The sequence below is a fragment of the Gopherus evgoodei genome, chromosome 3 (assembly GCF_007399415.2).
Source record: "Gopherus evgoodei ecotype Sinaloan lineage chromosome 3, rGopEvg1_v1.p, whole genome shotgun sequence".
NCBI classification, from domain to species: domain Eukaryota; kingdom Metazoa; phylum Chordata; order Testudines; family Testudinidae; genus Gopherus; species Gopherus evgoodei.
The window spans coordinates 210,383,697-210,404,062 of NC_044324.1; the positions used below are offsets into that span (position 1 = coordinate 210,383,697).

The 20,366-nt window shown below is 40.3% G+C and overlaps 1 protein-coding gene across 8 annotated transcripts in view; it reads left to right on the forward strand.

Annotated features, from left to right (window-relative positions):
* The first annotated feature begins 964 nt into the window (after positions 1-964).
* Positions 965-20,366, forward strand: part of KIF16B (kinesin family member 16B) — a 202,650-nt gene continuing 183,248 nt past the window's right edge. For all 8 annotated transcript variants that reach the window (XM_030557951.1, XM_030557952.1, XM_030557953.1 and 5 more), the window contains exon 1: positions 965-1,167. In XM_030557951.1, the coding sequence (XP_030413811.1) occupies positions 1,121-1,167 (47 nt within the window). In that variant the 5' untranslated portion in view covers positions 965-1,120. The remainder of the gene's footprint in view (positions 1,168-20,366) is intronic.

The following is a 20,366-nucleotide window of genomic DNA, read 5'->3' on the forward strand; positions in this document are numbered from 1 at the left end:
AATTCCTGATCTTTTGTGGGATCTGGGCATTTGTTTTGATCCATATATAATAATAATTTCATAATTAATCATTATTAATAATATGTTTGTGTTATGGCAGCACCTAGAAGGACTCCACTACACACTTTACAAAGACACACTCTTTTAAAACATTTTGCATTACTGAAGCGGCCAAAATCCTAATACTGTGTTTGCAATATATTTGCAAACTGCATTATGTGGCATTTTCCTGTTGTCTTCAGTATGAGCAGGATGGGGCTCCTCTCCATGTCCTTATTTCCTAGCATTATACCACAATTTATACTACTTTTATTATGCCACTGTGCATCAGCAAAGCCCATTAAAAAGACTCCCATTGCTTTGGGTATGGACCAAAACCTAACTGTCCTGCTTCTCACCACATGCCAAAGTTAAAAAGATATTGGCAGCTCTTCTTGGGTCGAGTCTTTATCTGGGAGATTAATATACATATATTAGCTGCCTGGGATTATTGTTTCACTCTAGAGCTCATCAGATCTTTAATTACAGAGGGGCCTGGTAACGCCAACATCTGGGATTAGACGCTGTGTGGGATTACACAAACCCTACAGCTCTGGAGTTCATCCCTCCTGTGATGAAAAGAAGCAAACAGCCAAACCCACCACAGCCCCATGGGGGCAGGAGTGTGCAACCCCAGGGGACAGGCTTGGCCAGTGACTGCACCTGCCCACCTGTCTGTGTGTGTTTGGGGGGGAATCCCTCCCTGTGGTTGTGCTCCCGACCCCCTGCCCGGGCTCTCTCTGAGCGGGCTGCTGTTCGAGGCGCACTCCCAGGCTCGCTCCCCACGCCCCGCCCTTCCCTGGATAGGGGGCTCCGGCCCTCGGTGGGCGGGGCTCCGGGCAGCAGCCAGGAGGGGAGGAGGAGTAGCGCGTTCCGCGGAGGTTTGTCCCTGCGCTGGCGCCGTACCAGTGGTGCTCGCCTCTGCTGCCCCGTGGCTGCCGTGACAACAAGGGGAGCCGGCCCGACCGGCGCAGTGATTCGGGCGACTGCGTGAGAGGGGCGCGGCAGTAGCGGAGGAGGCGGGGATGTGGCCTGTCCCCTAGCCGGCAGGGCCAGCCCTGGGCCAGGGCAGGGATGAGCCATGGCTTCGGTGAAGGTGGCTGTCCGGGTCCGGCCCATGAACCGCAGGTGAGTCCCGGGCGGAGCAGGCTCCTGCTGCTCATTTCCCGCTGTAAGGGGTCGGGGGGAGGGACTGTCCTGCCTCCTGCCCCCTTCCCTGGGGGCTGCGGGGCCGAGATCCTCCCCTCCCGTCCCCTTTCCTGGGGGCCGACGTCGGACTGGTCCTGATTTGCCCTGGATCAGGGCTGTCACTGTTTTTATTGCTCCTTATCCCCTTCTCTGGTGGCTGCTGGGGCAAAGCCTCTTCTGCTGTGCCCTTACCTGCCCCCCTCCCTTGGCTGCTGGCCAGGGCTGGGACTAGTGACTGGGACTAGCTGGGACAGACAACACCTGTCAGGCGTGGTCCAGACTGTAGATAATACTAAACCCTGCCATGAGTGCAGGGGACTGGACTAGATGATCCCCCCGCCCCCCGTGGTCCCTTCCAGTCCTATGATTCTGCGATTATCCCCTCTCAATACCCACCTTCTATGGTGGCTGCTGAGTCAGGGCTGGGGCAGCGTGAAAGAGATTTTCAAACAATGAGGAAGTTTTTTTTTTAAAAAAAATCTTTCTGAAACAGAGTAGAAACTCTCCATTCCTGCAGTGTGAGACCACTGAAAATTGGTTTAAAATGTTCTGTAAAATTCTCTTCCCCCTTCAGTTCTCAGGATAAGTCAGATTGTGTGTCAGGACTACATCCCACTGAAACACAAATTACGACGGTTAGAACCATGTAGTTATTCCCGATCTTCCAGGTTCTGTGTCTGGAAGTTTTAAAAGTTTGTGGGGACATAAACGTCTGAGCTGCCAGAACACATAACTTCTGTAAGGGTTGTATTGGCAATGCCATATCTATAATTGTTAAGAAAATAATGTATGTGAATGTTAAATGTCTCTAATACGCAGCCAAATAATCCACTGCAAGAGTTACTTCAAACTTGATTGCCAAATGAGGTCCCTATCTTTCTCCTGTGGTGGACTGAGAAATACTTCCGCGTTGTGCATAAGGGATTGTTTTGTCAGGATCCTTTACTGAATGAAAGCTTTGTCTTCCAAGTCATTAGTAATTATATATGTTCGTCGAATACTTTTATAGTTTAAGAAAGTTTGCAGTATTGTGAGAGACAAGACTGTTGAGCACACTTCCTTTCATCTGAATGTTAAAAGAAAGTAGAACACCACACATTATTTGTTGGGCCCATATAGGTATTGCAAGCTGCTTTGCCTATTTTAATAAGAGGTAGTTTTGCATAGTACAAATATAACTACTCTTGGTTTGCCGTGGGAGAAGACATAGAAAATGTTTGTTCAGTTGCTGTTGAGAGGGCTTTTTTTTTCCATGTAAAAATGGGGAAAAAAAGTAGACAGGTATCTGGAAAGTAATATTTTGGACACTTTCAAAAAGTGACCTCAATCAGAAGTCTTTATAGGTAATGACTGTTAGTTGACTGCTGAAAAAGACATTAAAAGGACACTGCCTGGACTGTTCACAAAGTTGATTGTTGCAAAATGTACACATCTTGAGGTAAATCCAGAAAATAAAAGCAGTTTCTCCTAGATAACTAAACTTTTTTAATGTACAGAGTAAATATAGTAATTTTTTTTAATGAACTGACCCAAATACTGCTTTAAAGAGACAGACAAACACTCTCCCCCTCCCATATTAAATTCAGTGGCTTCTCTTGGCAATCTTTTCATTTATTCCAATGGTCTGAAGTGACAAAGATTTATTTTTTTTTTTTACAAGTAAAAGATATGCGTTAAATTTATAAATTGTCAACCAGGAGTCTGTTAACTTCCACATTTTACCTACTTTCGATATCTCCTTATCAATTTGCAAAATCCTTAGAAGATCTTTAAAAAAAAAAAAAAAAAAAAAAAATTATAAGGGCCTTGTGACCATGGGTCGAAAGGCAGAATAAAAGTGCAAAGTATTATATATTTGTATTGTGGTAGCACCTAGGAGTCCTAATCATGGACCAGGACCTCGTTGTGCTGTGCACCTTACAAATACATAATGAGAAGACAGTCACTGTCTCAAAGAATTTATAATCTAAGTACGAAACACAAGTGGATACAACAGATAGATTGGGAGCACATGGAAACAGTAGAACAGTGCTGGTGTGTTGGGCAGCATGTGCTGGGATGTGTTAAGGTTCAGAGAGCAAGCAGAAAGGAGAACCAGCAAACCAATTTACAAAGACATGGTTAAGGATTCTTGTGTGTGCTGCAATACACAACTTGTTTACAGGAAGACAGCGGTGCCAGCCCAGGTTGCTAACCAGAGAAACATGACCAGCTGCTCTGGTTTCTGAGAACACTAACCATTAACTGGTTACAAATTGAGGCATTGATCATGTTGTCTGCCTGGTTGAAGCAGTCTGAAGTTATGGTGTAGGCAAGTCCTCACTGTCAGCAAAAATACCACCTCAGACTGTGTTCTTACCAGATTTGTAAGGTTTAGTGTGATCAATATTTAGATGAGAGGCTGCCTTGGAAAACCCAGAGTTCAGCAGAAAGTTGGTAGTTTATTAAAATGGCACTATTTTTTTTTGGTCAGCCTGGTTTTATGGGCTGCTGTGCCGCAGGAGGTGCTATCCTTGAGATGAAGTGCAAACCCAAGATCCTGAAATGTTAATAAGAGTAGCGATGTTGGCCCTGGTGCATAAACCAAATGAGATAATTACATTTTGTCCATATAAATTTCTGTTGTATCTTTATTTGGATATGATATCCTTTGTGTCCTTTCCTAAGTTGTTGCTGTGCTGTTCACATCTGCTATGCTGAAGTACATAGTCTTAGGGTATGGCTGCACTTGCAGCAGTACAGCGCTGCCATGGGAGCGCTCCCGTGGCAGTTCTTTGAAGTGCGAGTGTGGTCGCGGCGCCAGTGCTGGGAGAGAGCTCTCCCAGTGCTGCAGGTACTCCACTTCCCCTTGGGGATTAGCTTGCAGCGCTGGGAGCTGCGCTCACACTGGTGCTTTGCAGTGCTGTAACTTGCTGCGCTCAGGGGTGTGTTTTTTCACACCCCTGAGTGAGAAAGTTGCAGCGCTGTAAAGTGCCAGTGTAGCCAAGGCCATAGATTGGTGAAGGGACTTTTTTCTTTAATTAAAAGAAATGTGTCAATGAAGCCTTACTGTATCCCTGTGTTTTTAAACTCTAAGAATGGTATACATAAAAGAAAAAAGACTTTCATTAACTTGCGGCACCTTAGAGTCCTGAGTCTAAGAGTCCTGTGGCACCTTATAGACTAACAGACATATTGAAGCATAAACTTTAGTGGGTGAATACCCGCTTCATTGGATATTCACCCACGAAAGCTTATGTTCCAATATGTCTTAGTCCTGTGGCACCGTACAGACTCTCTTTGTTGCTTTTTACAGCTCCAGACTAACATGGCTACCCCTCTGATACGTTCATTAACTTGTAATTTCTTGTAGATGCTTAGTACATCTTTGGTTTGTTTTAAATTTCATTATATTATGCAGCTTATTTTATGATTAACTATTCAGGTCATTTGTAATTAGAGCAGGCCGGGCAGTGTGTGGTTATTTAAAAATGTCTGTTGGTAAGCCTTCTTCAGCAAAGCTTCGATGCTTTGGTTTTTGCACTATATGCAGTTGCAAAATATGAAAAGAGAGGTGAATATTGAATTATTAAAAATAAAACTAAATTGGAAGTTACTGATATTTTGTAAAATTTGTTTCAATTCTTCCTTGGATATTGGTTTTCTACATGTAGCAGACCAACTGAAGGGAAAGATAGAAATGCATATGCTCAGGTTTGCTGCTTAGGCACATGAAGTCATTCACAGTTATTATAATAAATCAGTTTTACTTTCATAAGATGAACAGCTTTAAAACGTTATAGAGTTGAGGGTTTCTCTGTAAAAGAAGTTTTTAAGTGACTCTAGGATTTGGTTGGATTAACGTGTGCTGTGTCAGTGTTAATGCTTGAAATTTGTAGGCCATATTTGTAGGCTGTCCATTACAGAGATATGCAAATTAGTGCAACAGCACCATTAACTATATAATATGTTGTGTATATGCATTTTGGAATGAGTCAAGCAGTAGGAAGGAACATACTGCTTTATTAAATATAATTTGCCATTCCATCATGTAGGTGACTAACTTTAATGCACTTCCCTCCTTTCTGTGGTTTTTGGTCAATGGCATCTGTCTTTGATCTGTCCTGAAAAGGGACACATTCATTTGGGAGCCACAATAGTCTGCCTCCTTCCTTCCCCCTGTGCCTCTCTAAAAATAATTCACATCCAAAAGTGTATCATCTGTAAGAAGGGTTTCTGACAAAATTATGATTCAGTATCTCTCCTGCTGAATAATATAATAGTAACAGTGTGGTATGTAGAGAAGGTTTAGGAGCTAAAAAAATTATCTTTGAAACCAAACTGCAGGTGTGAGGTCATGTAGTTACAAAACAGTTTAGTCACGTTAAATCTCCATGAAGCCTTCATTTTTCTCTCTTGAGCATGTGTATGTAATTTTGTGGAAGTAGAGAGGGACAAATGTAGTTACTATTGTATTGTGACATTAACCTTTTTAAAAAAAATTCTAAGCTATTTTATATTGCCAGAAATAAATCTTTTGAGCCACAGAAGGAAAAAGCAGTTGATTGCTTCTGAGACTAAAGATATAGTAGGAGTTCATAAGTGACTGAAGTTATCCCAGGGGCTTATGGAATGGTCTTAGTTGTCACTTACCTGTATAAAGTTACCTATGAGGTTCAGTTTTAGAAATAGTTGTTAAAACTTCAGCCTGTGAGGAGTTGGGTGGGAAGGATACTGAAGAAAGTAGGGTGTTTATAACAAGTGACTGTCGTTCCTTGGAGCATTCCTATTTGCAGTGTGCTGTACCTTTTGAAGTTCTCTCAACTCTCCCTTTTATTTTTGTTGCCTCAGAAAATATCAGAGAGCTCCTTATGCTTCTCTGTTCATTGCTGGATAGCATCTTGAGCAAGTTGGACACTATTATGTGGTTTTCTGTTGACTTTACATTCCTATTTAATGAAACTGATTCTATTTTTCCCGGTTGGATGCTTTTACCCATTGCTGGTCAAATTTATGAAGTTACCTGACAATCTTGCATTAATATCCGCAGTGAATCTTTTAGTTCTTCAATTTTCCCTTCCCCTCTGTTTTCTCCTCCTCCCCATTATATCTATACTTAGAATTAATGGTGAATTGGCAAGTTTAAATCTTTCTGGAAAAATATATTGAAGACAAAATCATGTCAGTACTTTAAAAAAATTGCTAATTTTGTGGTACAATAAAGACAATGTTTTTAACATAAAATGATGCAATTCTCTTCTGACTCTTAACTGTTTTTATGGCATAATTGCACAGTCATCTTTGTTTAAACTCAACACCCCAAAAATTATACACTGAATGAACCTGGTATTGGAAAGGCCTGGAACACAGATTTTAAATGATCCTCACTGCTACCACTTTGACAACAGTGGTAATGAAAATGTCAAGATTGTTGTACTTGCTGGTGTTCTGTTCTTCCATTTCAATGGACATCTTCATTCAATGACTCATCTGATGTTGAAGAATTTGAAGAAACTGACTACTTCTATTTTTAAGATGAGCACACTTCTTTTCTCTTATTACTTAATTTTTGACAATGTTTACATTTTCCTCATTTTTCCAAAGTCAGTAATTTTTATGCCCTTGATCTGCACGGCCTTCTTGATATCAGCTGGAGTTGTGCAGATGAATGGAAAGCATTATATGACTCTTGGGATCTAACTAAAGTACTGGTAATAATAAGGAATGGAAAATCTGAAATAAAAATTCCATTGGTTTGTCAACTACACTTAAAATAGTCATGCTGAGCTCTTTTAACTTAAACAAAAATAAATAAGTTAATAGAAGTAAACAACAGAAACTGTATTGTAGCATGTATGTTTATTACACAAAGAGAAAATATATTGAATTAGGAAAACATGAGATATTAAAATGTAATATAGTAAAAGCAATTTGTGTTTAAATTGTGCTTTCAGAAACATGGATTTCTTTAACTGTGCTGGGTTCTAATACTTTAGAGTTTTTGGCACTGTCTTTGGGGCCAAATTATGTTTTAAGTGGACTAATTTTTTTAACATAATTTAGCCCAAACCACATTGGTCAGATGAACTGTTACAGCTCAGTGCAGCCACAATTGTACGTTAAACCGTGCATAAACATACATAATATATTTTTTTAAACTTGGTGGTTTGCCCATGTGGAAAGTAAATATTAGTCCATTATACTGTACCTCTATAGCAGTGTTTCTCAAACTGTAGTCAGGGCTGGTGTTAGACTTGCTGGGGCTTTGGCCCTCCTGTGGTGGCAGGGCTCGTGCAGGCTCAGGCTTCGGTCCCCCCTCCTAGGGTCATGTAGTAATTTTTGTTCTCAGAAGGGGGCCACAGTGCAATGAAGTTTTGAGAACCTCTGCTTTATAGCATAGACAGCTGCATCTTTGTTTCTGATCTAGCATGGTATGTGAACAATCACACTTATTTAAAAAACACCACAAACTACATGAAAAATATTGGTTTCTCATATTAGAAGAACTAGAAGTCAGGCAACTACTCCACTTGAAGGCACAACGAACAGGTTCCTCCCTGTCGTTGTCGTCCTCCTAAGATGTGCTAAGTTTTGTCTAGGTACTCTATAAAACTTCATGAATGATAACTTATTACCTACTGTATTTTTAGAATAATACCCAGTGCTTATGTTTCAGTCTGTTTATTGCCCCACCTTTCGGTACTTTGGATCACTGCTTGCTCAGAGAATCTACTCGGATTTCTCCTTATATTTGAGCAAAACCTAGTTCCACACTTGATTGTTCTAAATATTTATTTAGAGCACATATCTTTTTAAACACTTGATTTTGTAATCTGTGATAACTGAATCTTTGCTTTTGCATCTCGAGTCTCATTTCACTGCTCCAATGAGAAGAATCTCTAACTAGCCTAAATTGTATGACTTGTACTGTATATATTAGTTATCAATCAGTGTGTTGCACTTTAAACTTTTGGACACTGAAATTCTGCAGCAATCCCAGAAAAATCCTCAGGAAGCAAAACACTTGAAAATGTGTCATTTTCCTGGAGAGTTTCAGCCTTGGTTTCAGAATTCTATATGTTACTCAGAGGCCCTAGAACTTAACCTTTCCCTTAGCTCTAGATAATCTTTTGTCATCTGTAATCTGTATTGTTGCACTTGTGAATTATATAGCCACACACTCTTATTTTCTCACAACATACATATTAGTTTAGCCATATAAAGTTGTCATGAAAAACTTCTTAGCCTAGCCATGGAACTTGCTATTGCTAGGCTTAACATTGTGGTGATGGTGTGGGAGTGGGAGAGAATTACTTGGGAGCAGCCTTTGAAAATTCTGCGTGCTCATCTTGTCATAAATCATTCACAATTGGCCAGATCCTCAGCTTGTGTAAATTGTTGTCATAGCTCAGTTGAAGTCAATGGACATATGACAACTTGAGTCAGGTGAAGATCTGGCCTCTGAAGTTCCCTTGTGCATATATTTGTTCTCTGACATCTTTATATATGGAACTCTGTCACCTTGTTACAGTTGCTTTAAATATTTTGGAATCAGTTATTCTGTTTTCATATTCGCTTCTAGCCAAAACAAATGGAAGTGTCATTCTTAGGAATGACAGTAGATATTGAGTAATCATTTGCTGTGATGTAAACCTATAAACTCATGATACAAAACTCAAGGGTGTTGATAAATAGTTTGTTTCTTTACAGTTTTTTAAAATGAAAAGATAATTGTTCAGTTTGTTACTAGTAAGATATACCCATTCTCTTACTTGAAACTTAAGATGCTAGTTCCTACATCAGGTAAATCTAGTCCATAGAGCAGCTCAACTTCACAAGTACAAAAAGCGGAACTTATTTAAAGAACTGCTCTTTAAGAGGTAGGGAAACCTTGGCACTTAGGTTAACAGTTCTCTCAACCTAACAAATACAATACATAGGCTTTAAATTGAATTTTAAAAATTTCCCCATGACATTATGATTTTAGAGTAGGTCAGATTTTGGGACTTTAACTTTTGAAGTATTCTTTTAAATAACAAATGTTTGGACAAATATGAAGCATGGGCTTTGGTGTGTGTGTGTGTTTTTCTTTTCAAAAGAGAGAATTTGTAAGGAACAACTGTTGGTCCTAAATGGAGATGCCTCAACTATCTTCTTAAATTCTGGATTGATTTTCTTTTATTAGTAGATAACATATTGTTTGAATGGCCATTAAATGTTTTACTATGGCAATCTGTTACTCAACAGTAATGCTACTTCACTTTTACCCTGATTTTTCCTGTTGTCTTCATGGAATAGGCTGTAAGGCTGAGAATTACCCAGGTTCTATTTTAAGAACTGGCAACAGCTAACTTTGTAAATAAATAACCTGGTGAGAACACTTTCTCCTCTCTATACAATAAATTTCTGCTTCTCATCTGTTGACTTTTGAATATAAAGTCATTAAAATAATTTCACTGAGCACCTCTTGGGGTAAGGTAGGGCATGTCTTCAGTGTCCTCTTAAAAACAAAAATGACTCTTTACACTTTTCGTTTTAATAACTGGTATTTCTGGAATGTTGTGTGTGGAACTCTGCAAACACAAGAAAGTGTCCCTGATTCAAAGAATTTAAATCACATTCAGGCGGGCATATACCATGCCAAGGATACATTTTTATCTGCAAAATTTGTAGGGAATGATGACAACATGGAGGAGATTGTTGGAAGACTACATCAAGTGAAAGGGTTGAAGAGGAAGTGGACTTGGCTGATTAAATTGGAAGCTGTGCTAAAGGTAAGGGACAGAATGAAAAACAGTGTAGGCTAAGAACTGGAGAAACAGCAGGTCAGAATGTCCCAGGGATTGGGACACTTTCTTGCAGTTCCACTTTCAGGATCATAAAACAGAGGTGATGATATGGACTTGTGGATCCTGGTGAGGGAGAGGCAGCCAAGCATTTTGCTGGTGCCTCCTTATGGCAGATGTCCAGTATAGGTACTTGGTATGGGTTGTCAGATAAAATGGATTGGAAAAGGATTTGAAGGAAAACATCCCTTAAGGGAGCTGGGGAGCGGGGCAGGGAGTTTGGGGTTCCTGCATCCTGTGCAGCTGGCCACCAACTAGCCTCCTTTCACCTGATATGAGGGGAGGATGGTGAAGTACCAGCAGTAGTATTACTTTGACTTGGTTGGGGATTATGTGGAAACGATTAAGGAAAGGATGATTGACCTGTACTGTCGAACTTATTGCTGGGTACTCCCAGATATTTTAGGTGAATACAGTTGCAGCTTTATTAAACCACATCCATTGCCTCTTATCTTCCTTCTGATATGGTAGGACAATGAAAAACAATTTAGGCTGAGAACTGGAGAAACAGCAGGTCAGAGCCTCTCAGAGGTAAAAGAGGATGTGTTGCACCAAGTCGTCAGATAGTGGGAATGCTCACTGAACGTCATAAGAAAGAGATGCCAGTGTCAACAGTTAAACAGCAGGATGGAGCTGAGGGTGAGGAGGCACTGACTAATGATTACCATCCTTTGGAGTTCTGTGGTGCATGCGTTTTCCCAGTCTCTCTCATCTGACAAGCAGTAAAGCTAGTAATCTTTCATCAAGCACGCCAAACTGTTTTTTTCCCCTCTCCCATGGTGCTTGTTGAAGTTTTGCTATTTAGAATGTGGGGTCATGAATTTGCTATGATATGGCCTCAGAAAAGGGCAATGCACTTTTGGCTTCCATACATGGAAGCATCGCATGAAGCTCAAAGGTTCTTTTCTGTGTGGCGTGTTACAACTGCCAGCAAAGATTAGAAGACAAAAGTCGACAACTGTTTGAAGGGTATAAATACCTAGGAGAAAGAGGTATTAATTATTTAGTTAAAGCTCCTTATTTTAGGAGCAATGGGATGAAATTAATAAAGGAAATTTAAACTGCATATAAAGAAATACCTTTTAATATGGAGATTTCTTTAGACTGTGGAATAGTCTCCCAAGGTAAGAATCGAAAACTTAGTCAGTTGGTGAATCTACAACTCTCTGATTAAAATATTTGAAAACACTATAAGGAATAATCTTGCATAAACGGGGAAGTGGACGGGAACTAGATGACCTTATAGGTAACTTCCTATTTCTGACTTCCATATGATTCTGTGAGCTCTTGTAATGTGATGTGTGTACAGGTCTGTGTGCACCCTGCAGGACACCCCGTACATTTCTTGCCATTTGTGTGTGTCCCACAGCTAGGACTTGGTCCAACTTTCATTTAAGTTAATGGTAAAACTCCTATTGATTTGAATAGAGCAGGATGGAGCCCCTAATGCTAATAGACTAAATTTTGTGTTCCTTTAATTGAATGGTTGGGCTGGCAGTTAAGCTTGCATACAATATGGAAATACAGGATGCCTCTGTCTGCATATGCTTGCTTTCCTGAGCAATTTCCAATTTTTTTTAATGTTAATGCCTCATATTTGTCAAGCATTATAATGGTTTATCTCAATTGCTGCCCTGTTTCCATCATTCTGCTGTGTAGCATTAAAGAGCAAAATGTTTCCAGTGCCATTGTGACTGGAGTATAATGGCAGTGTGGGAATGTGTGGTGCAAACTTAGTTATATTTCTGTTTTTAGAACTTTTTTTTTCTTTTTTGCAGGCTACACTCACATTTAAAACATTTTGCATCCTGAATATTCAAACTGTATTTCTTTTATAGTGGCTTATATTAAAAACATAAGCATTTATTTTAGTGATTTTTATCCAACACACTTTTGAGGCCCCTACGTGTCTTATGTAAATAAAATTGTGAATTACAAAATAAACTGAAACCTCCACCCCTCCCTGCGAATTCCCTGCAACCCTGGGAAAAGACAGTGAATCATAAGGTTGTAACTCCCATGATGAAATAGAAAGTAAGAGAGAGAGAGACTGTCACAACTGAGATTTGATTTGAAATTAACACCAATTTTTGAGATTTAGACCGTAATTTTTAAAATAAATATTTAAAAAGTAGTTAGAGTTGTGAACAGTTAATACAACTACACTCCTTGAACTGGTGCCTCTGAAGTCTGACTATTTGAAATGAATGACAGGTTTCAGAGTAGCAGCCCTGTTAGTCTGTATCAGCAAAAAGAACAGGAGTACTTGTGGCACCTTAGAGACTAACACATTTATTTGAGCATAATAAATAAATAAATTTAATTTGTTAGTCTCTAAGGTGCCACAAGTACTCCTGTTATTTTTGCTGAAATGAATAAGTTATAGGTAGGGCCAGCTGTGTGAATGAGTTGTCATGTTTATACTGGTTAGATACAAAATACAGAGATATCATAGCTATTGAGAGTATATTCTTAAACGGAGAGATGCGCCAGAAATAGTGAAGCTCTGAAAGACTGAGCACAAGCGGGTAATTGCTAGTTGACTAAAGTTATCATTCAATGTATGTATCGTAGTAATACCCAGAGGCTTTGATCAGCTTTATGAAGACATGGTCTTTGTCCCCAAAGAGTTTATAATCTAAAAACACAAGTGATATAGGAAGGGTGCAGTAGGAGGGGACACATTTATAACTTTTATATAGACATATTTACATTTTCAAATGTTTAAATTATTTTTACTTCTGAAAATGTCTAACTGCCTAATAACCCCATCTGCTCTTCAAGCCAGACTTGTATGTATCACAGCTGAGGAGAAGTGGGAAGAAATATGTGGTCTTAAAGGTGAGTTCAGGGAGAGTGCTCAGTCTTGAAGAAGACACTGTTCAAGTTTTAGTTGTTTGTTTAAATTATCTTTTAACTTAATATAAAACGCAGTAACAAGTGAGAGTAAACTATGGAGGTAGGATACCAACATGAGTTTAATCAAGGTGGGGGCTACTCAGTTTTCTGAACTGAGGATGTTGCATACAATTACAAGTACTTAACTTGTGACCAAGTGGTGTATAGTGCAGATAAGGCTTCAAAGCGTAGGTAGAGAATCATGAGGCCAGAGTTGCTGAACAGAGACATAGTTACTTTTCAAGGTGGCATATAAGGACAGCGTGGAACAAATCCATCTCAGAACTGGCTTCTCTGATCTCCAGTTGAGAGAGCTTTTCTTATCATGGGGGGGGGTGGGTGGGGGAACCAAGTATATGAAGGAAGAGCACCTCTTCATTTCAGATGTGAAGTAGAATGTCTGACAATGAAAGAGGATGCTAACATAATACAGTAGGAATTACTGAAACATGATGGAAAGATAAAAATTACTGAGATAATGTAATATGGGGCTATAAACTATGCAGGAATGACTGACTTGGTCATAGAGATAGGGATCATGGAATCTTGTAGTTTTACAAATAGAATGTTAATGACTTGTGAATCTGTTTGGATATGGATAGAAATCATCATAAGTCATCAAAGTACAAATATAGACTAAGGTTATACTACTAGTCTCCTGATTAGAAGAAGAATATTGAATACATAATGTTGAAGGACTTCAAAGAGACAGTTCAGTCTAATAATACAGTTCTGATGAGTAACTTCAGCTACTTGCATACAAACTGGTCAGATGATACAACTGGACACCTTTAATTGTCTTGTGACACATTTGAAAATGGGACTTACAGCCAAAGTCACTTACGCACTTTTGAAAAATTCTACTTGTTATAAGCTATGTAAAGAAATTAGGTCTCGTCTGACAATAAAACCTAGTGGTATGGTTACAGAATTATTTCAGTTACACCTCCCAGTTTGAGGTTATCATAACTTCCTGAAATGTTTCTGGACTGAAACATTCTGTTTGGTGTGAACCGCAATGTGAATTTTCTGGTGAAAACTTGAGGAAGTCTTTTTGGCCATGACAGCTGGATAATGTTGAAAACAAAATTCTAATTATCCCCTTAATGTCATGGCAGCAGCAAACAAATTAAGCCTGAAATGTACTTAATAGCCTTTATTGGGCATTACATTCTGGTAGTAGTCTTTTAATGAAGAGTTGTGCCTATGCGAAGTTTGAGCAAGGCATAGCACTCCTTTTCAATTATGGCGTAGTTTTGTTAATTTTTTTGCTTCAGTAGGCAGTGGGGTGCCTCTTCCCCTCCCCCCAATTCCATCTTGTATCAATACTGCGCCCAATCCACTATTAGAACACTCTATTTGAAAAGGGCTTTGGCTGTTTTCTGTGTGTATTTTTTTCCTTTTGTTTTTTATTGATAACAAAACACATTCCTGGTACTGGTTCTCTTCCTAAATTTTCCTCTGTGACATCACAATTGATTACTGTATAAGTAATTCAATAATAAACATAAAACCATGCCTTCCTTGTGGGAATAAGCATCAGGAGCAGATGAATACCTCATGAGTCATCAAATAATAAAGAACAAAGACAGTTGAATTATTTCTAGGTGTTTTCCAATTTTCAACAGTATCTTAAAGGTGAACTGTGAAGCAAAGGCAAAAATTGTGCCCTTTTGCTGCTCTATGTATAAAAATGGTGTCCCAAGATTCTTTCATTTGTTTATATCAGGGGTCGGCAACCTTTCAGAAGTGGTGTGCCGAGTCTTCATTTATTCACTCTAATTTTAAGGTTTCGCGTGTCAATAATATTTAAATTAGAAGGTCTCTTTCTATAATATATAACTAAACTATTATTGTAATGTAAATAAGTTTTTTAAAATGTTTAAGAAGCTTCATTTAAAATTAAATTAAAATGCAGAGCCCCCCGGACACCGGTGGCCAGGACCCGGGCACTGTGAGTGCTGCTGAAAATCAGCTTGCTTGCTGCCTTTGGCATGCGTGCCATAGGTTGCCTGCCCTGGCTTTGTATGTTTACTGTGCAAGGACTTTCCAGTTCTTGGTTCCCTTTCCTTGTGGGAGAAATTTGACAAAGGCTTGTGAAGGACTAGAATAGTGACATCACAAGAGAATGTAGTGAGGTTTACTCTGTTCCTTGAAATGTGCGGGGTTAGTTTTAATGGTTTGGCTTGGATTACCTGCCCATGCAGTGGGGAAAAAACCTCCTCTTATGTGGGCTGACTAGATCTAAAGTCCAAGTGCATAGGAATAAGGAGGACTACTTGCCTGCTTTCTTCCTCTGTGGAGCAGTTGAGCAAGGAACTGGAATCTTGATGGGGAATGGGTAGTAATGCAGCGCACAGAGAAAGTAAGGGAGGAAACATGTCTCAGAAGTGTCTCTGAGTCACAGTTTCTCAGTTCTTCTCCTGGATCAGTACAGTTTATGTACCAGCCCACCTCATGGCTCTGCCTAATGTCGGATCCTAGTCCTATAAAAGTGAAGAAGAATTATTAAATCTGTGAGCAGATAATCCACTTGTCAGACATACAGACTATTGTTAGTATACCTTAATTTCTGGTATCGGTACTCTTGATACTGAAACAAGGGCCTGATACCTATAATAGTTCTCCAGAATTTTTTCCCCTACGAATATCTGAATTTAGTAGTGCTAGAGGGTTAATACTAAATACTTAGTTAAAATATTTCCTGACATCGGTATCAAGCAATTTATCTGCCTTGATCACTTTATAACATTAGTTTTGAGCCAAGAGGTCATAGGTTGTAAGCTTAATTATAGAGCTCAGCATACTGTATGAAGTGGCAGTGGTGAAAGGCTGAAAATTGGAGTGGAGCATTAGCTTGAGAGTAGATGTGATTTCAGAGGAAACAAGTTCTTTCAATGCAATAAATTATCAAGCCATTAAACGTAAACTCATTTTGGTAGCCTTTCCCTTTACTTTACTTTGTATAATGAAGGGAAGGGAAATAGAGGCTTGTATCTTATTTCTGGTGATAATGTGTTTTTGGGCAGTGTTTGAAGCTCACGTCTAAATTGTGAACTACGGCTCAGATTGCATGGTAAGTACTGTGTATTGTAAAAGTTGCTAACTGCGATAGGCTTCTTTTCAGGCCTTCAGTGCTCATATAATGGTAATGGGATGGTGAATTGCAGCTTATTACTTTGCTTAATTTTTTGGTAATTAAGATGACGCGTTCAGTCCCAAATGTTTTGAGCAAAATTCAATTCCAAATAATACTTGTGTAAAGACTGCAACAGTGTAATGTTAGACTGCATTATGGCTACATAATTGGTCTCCGTTTAGATTTTAATGGAACCTGTCAACTTACAAAAATCACATATTGGAAACCTAGTATTAGTAATATAAATAATACATTCTTTAAACTGATTTTAAAAAAATCCATTTTATTTTCCATTATTTATTCTCTTTACATTTGCATTTCACTCAGTTTTGACAGTAAATAGCTCAGATCCTACATTCATTTTTAACCGTGCCCTCACTCCAGGAGTAAAATCCCTGATTTTCCTTTTGCAGGTCACCTTTTTAGGAGGTTCCTTTTTTTTTTAAAGAGGTCTGAATCCCAATTCTATTATGTACAGCCTTATAAATTGATAGAGTAAAAGAAAAATGCTGAGACCTTACATGTGGTCAGTGTTACCATAAAAATAAGTGACTGAAGATTTCTTGTAAAAACAATATGTAGTACATTTTTATATTTAAAACTCTTTTTGGCAACACTGTAAATCAGGGGTCAGCAACCTCTGGCATGCGGCTCGCCAGGGTAAGCACCCTGACAGGTTGGGCCAGTTTGTTGACCTACTGCGTCAGCAGGTTCGGCTGATCGCGGCTCCCACTGGCTGCGGTTCACCGCTCCAGGCTAATGAGGGTGGCGGAAGCTGCGGCCAGCACATCCCTTGCCCCACGCTGCTTCCCGCAGCCCTCCTTGTGGCACCTTAGAGACTAACAAATTTATTTGGGCATAAGCTTTCGTGGGCTAAAACCCACTTCATCAGATGGATGGAGTGGAAAATAGTAGGGAGGTATAAATACACAGCATATGACAAGATGGTTGTTGCCTTACCAACACTGACCCCCCCACACTTGGTAAGGCAACTCCCATCTTGTCATATGCTGTGTATTTATTTATACCTCCCTACTGTATGTTCCACTCCATGCATCTGATGAAGTGGGCTTTAGCCCACAAAAGCTTATGCCCAAATAAATTTGTTAGTCTCTAAGGTGCCACAAGGACTCCTCGTTATTTTTGCTGATACAGACTAATACGGCTACCACTCTGAAACCTAGTATTGGGTGGTGGCGTAAGAGACAATCTCAATCCATCTCCTGATAACGATACCACTGGAAACGTTTCTCCATTTCCCCCGTCTGTCACCAGTATCAGAATTATTTTTCTTCAATCTGGAAATATAGAGCTAGTCAGGGAGCTGGAAGAAGCTGTGGGGGGAAAAAAAATCAATATTATAAAGAGATCATCCTCAAAGGCAGTTGTAGTGTTTTTCTGGTAAACCTAAATTCAAATTACAGCATTAACTATACACTATTAAAAGTCTGTTTTTATTGGGTTAAAAAATAATGTAATCAATGTATTGATATTTAAATAAGCATCTTTATTGGCTTATTATTTATTATCTTTAGTTCATTGACTGAGGTTTTTAAAATCTCTCCTGTTCCTTCAGAATACTTCTAGAAGGAGACTGAATGGGGTAAAGGGTGTCTTATCAATGAGCAAGGATTAAGAAGTGATGTTCCAGCCTACCATTTGGAGGGAAATATTAAACCAAAAGTCTTTCCTTGGTCCGCTTGTGCTTGGCAAGGCTATTCCTTGGCTGGGAGGGGAGAGGGAAGAATTTACTCTCTGCTATTTTTCATTTTAATCTGGCTAAGTAAATATCAAGTAGTCATGAAAACATGGTTATTATTTTAACTCCTTTTACTTTGCTGTGTGTCAGTCAGATATGATTATTTATTTTCTAGGTGACTTATCGATCTGATATTTGTAACAGCTGATGTTATTTTTGACTAATATTGTGAATATCATTTTGTCTGGTGTACAACACTACTTGCTCTTTAAGGGTATGGCTACACTCGAAACTTCAAAGCTCTGCCGTGGCCGTAGCGCTAGTGCTGGGAGAGAGCTCTCCCAGCGCTGCACGCACTCCACCTCCTCATGGGGATTAGCTTGCAGCGCTGAGAGCCACACTCCCAGCGCTGGGATACTGTTTACACTGGCGATTCACAGCGCTGTATCTTGCAGCGCTCAGGGGGGTGTTTTTTTTCACACCCCCGAGCGAGAAAGTTGCAGCATTGTAAAGCGCCAGTATAGCCAAGGCCTTAGTTTAGCTTTTATATTTCACACATTTTTATAATGCATGGGATGTTGTGTGACAATATTTTTAATGGGTAACCTTATTAAAACAAATGTAATTACAAATATGCATATGGACTACTCATGTTTTGTAGTTAGGTATAATGAAATCAGATCTCTGCAACAGCTTGGCACATGTTTCCCAGGCACTGAGTTGGCTCTTTCCTGATATTTCAGACAGGCAGGAATGCTGATTATAATGTAGTTGCTAACACTTGAGAATGTTTTCCAAGATCAGTAATCCAAATAATTCTTGAAGTCGCTAGCCACTAGAGGGGGCCTGTGTGAGGGAAACTGATCTAGTGAGATTGTAGCTTGCTCTTTCTTTGGTGTCTTCAGGTGTTCATCGGAGGGCATATGTCAGGGCCGTAATTCGATTATCTCTTGCCCTGTCTTGGCTTTTCCAGGGTTGATCTCCTTTATGTCTTCCCCACTCTCTGCTGCAGAATTGGACAGATTTTTGTGGAACAGCCGCTGCGGGGGGAGGAGAGGGCTGTTAGACTACAGGAGGAGAGAAGCATGCCCCCTGTGGCGGCAACCAAAGTCTCTAGAGCTGCCAACTCCGAGTATTTAAAACACTCGGTCTCTCTCTCTCTCCCCCACCAATCATTAGCATTAAAAAATACATTTGGGGTTCTTGATGTTTGCCAGGAAGCAGTGGTGGGCAACCTGTGGCCTACGGCCCACTGGCATGCCACGAGACAGTTTGGGTACGTCTGCACTACGGGATTATTCCAATTTTACATAAACTGGTTTTGTAAAACAGATTGTATAAAGTCGAGTGCACGTGGCCACACTAAGCACATTAATTCGGTGGTGTGCGTCCAGGTACCGAGGCTAGCGTCGATTTCTGGAGCGTTGCACTGTGGGTAGCTATCCCATAGTTCCCGCAGTCTCCCCCGCCCATTGGAATTCTGGGTTGACATCCCAATGCATGATGGTGCAAAAATAGTGTTGCGGGTGATTCTGGGTAAATGTCATCACTCATTCCTTCCTCCATGAAAGCAATGACAGACAGTCATTTCATGCCCTTTTTCCCTGGATTGCCCTGGCAGACGCCATAGCATGGCAACCATGGAGCCTGTTTTGCCTTTTGTCACGTCACCGTATGCGTATTGGATGCCGCTGACAGAGGCGGTATGCAGCGCTACACAGCAGCATTCATTTACCTTTGCAAGATAGCAGAGACGGTTATCCATTGTTCTGTACTGTCTGCCATGCCATTTTAAATTGGCGATGAGATGATGGTTATCAGTCGTTCTGTACCGTCTGCTGCTGTCATGAGTGCTCCTGGCTGAGGTCGGCCGGGGGTGCAAAGACAAAAATGGGAATGACTTCCCGGGTCATTCCCTCCTTTATGGTTTATCTAAAAATAGTCAGTCCTGCCTAGAATATGGGGCAAGTGTGCTAGAGAACCAGTGTACCAGACAGCACAGCCACTCCGTGTCAGATCCTGCAGAAATGATGAGCTGCATGCCATTCTAGGGGGGTGCCCCTGCAACAACCCCACCCTTTGCTTCCCTCCTCCCCCAACCTTCCTGGGCTACCGTTGCAGTCCCCCCCTGCATTTGTGTGATGAAGTAATAAAGAATGCAGGAATAAGAAACACTGACTTGTTAGTGAGATAAAATGAGGAGGAGGCAGCCTCCAGCTGCTATGATAGTCCAGGCAGTACAGAATCTATTCTTTAGACATGAAAGGAGGGGGCTGATGGAGCTCAGCCCCCAGTTGCTATGATGGAGACAGTTACCAGCCGTTCTATACCATTTACTGGGAATGACTGGGAATCATTCCTATTTTTGCCCAGGAGCCCCTGGCCGACCTCACCTGAGGCCAGCCAGGAGCACTCACGGGCTGATGATGACGATGGATAGCAGTCATATTTTACTGTCTGCCACTGAGGAGGGGAGGGGAGAGGGTGCTGCTGTTCATTGCCCCAGCACCGTGTCTACCAGCAGCATGCAGTAGACATAGGGTGACATATAAAAAAGTCAAGAAACGATTTTTTTCCC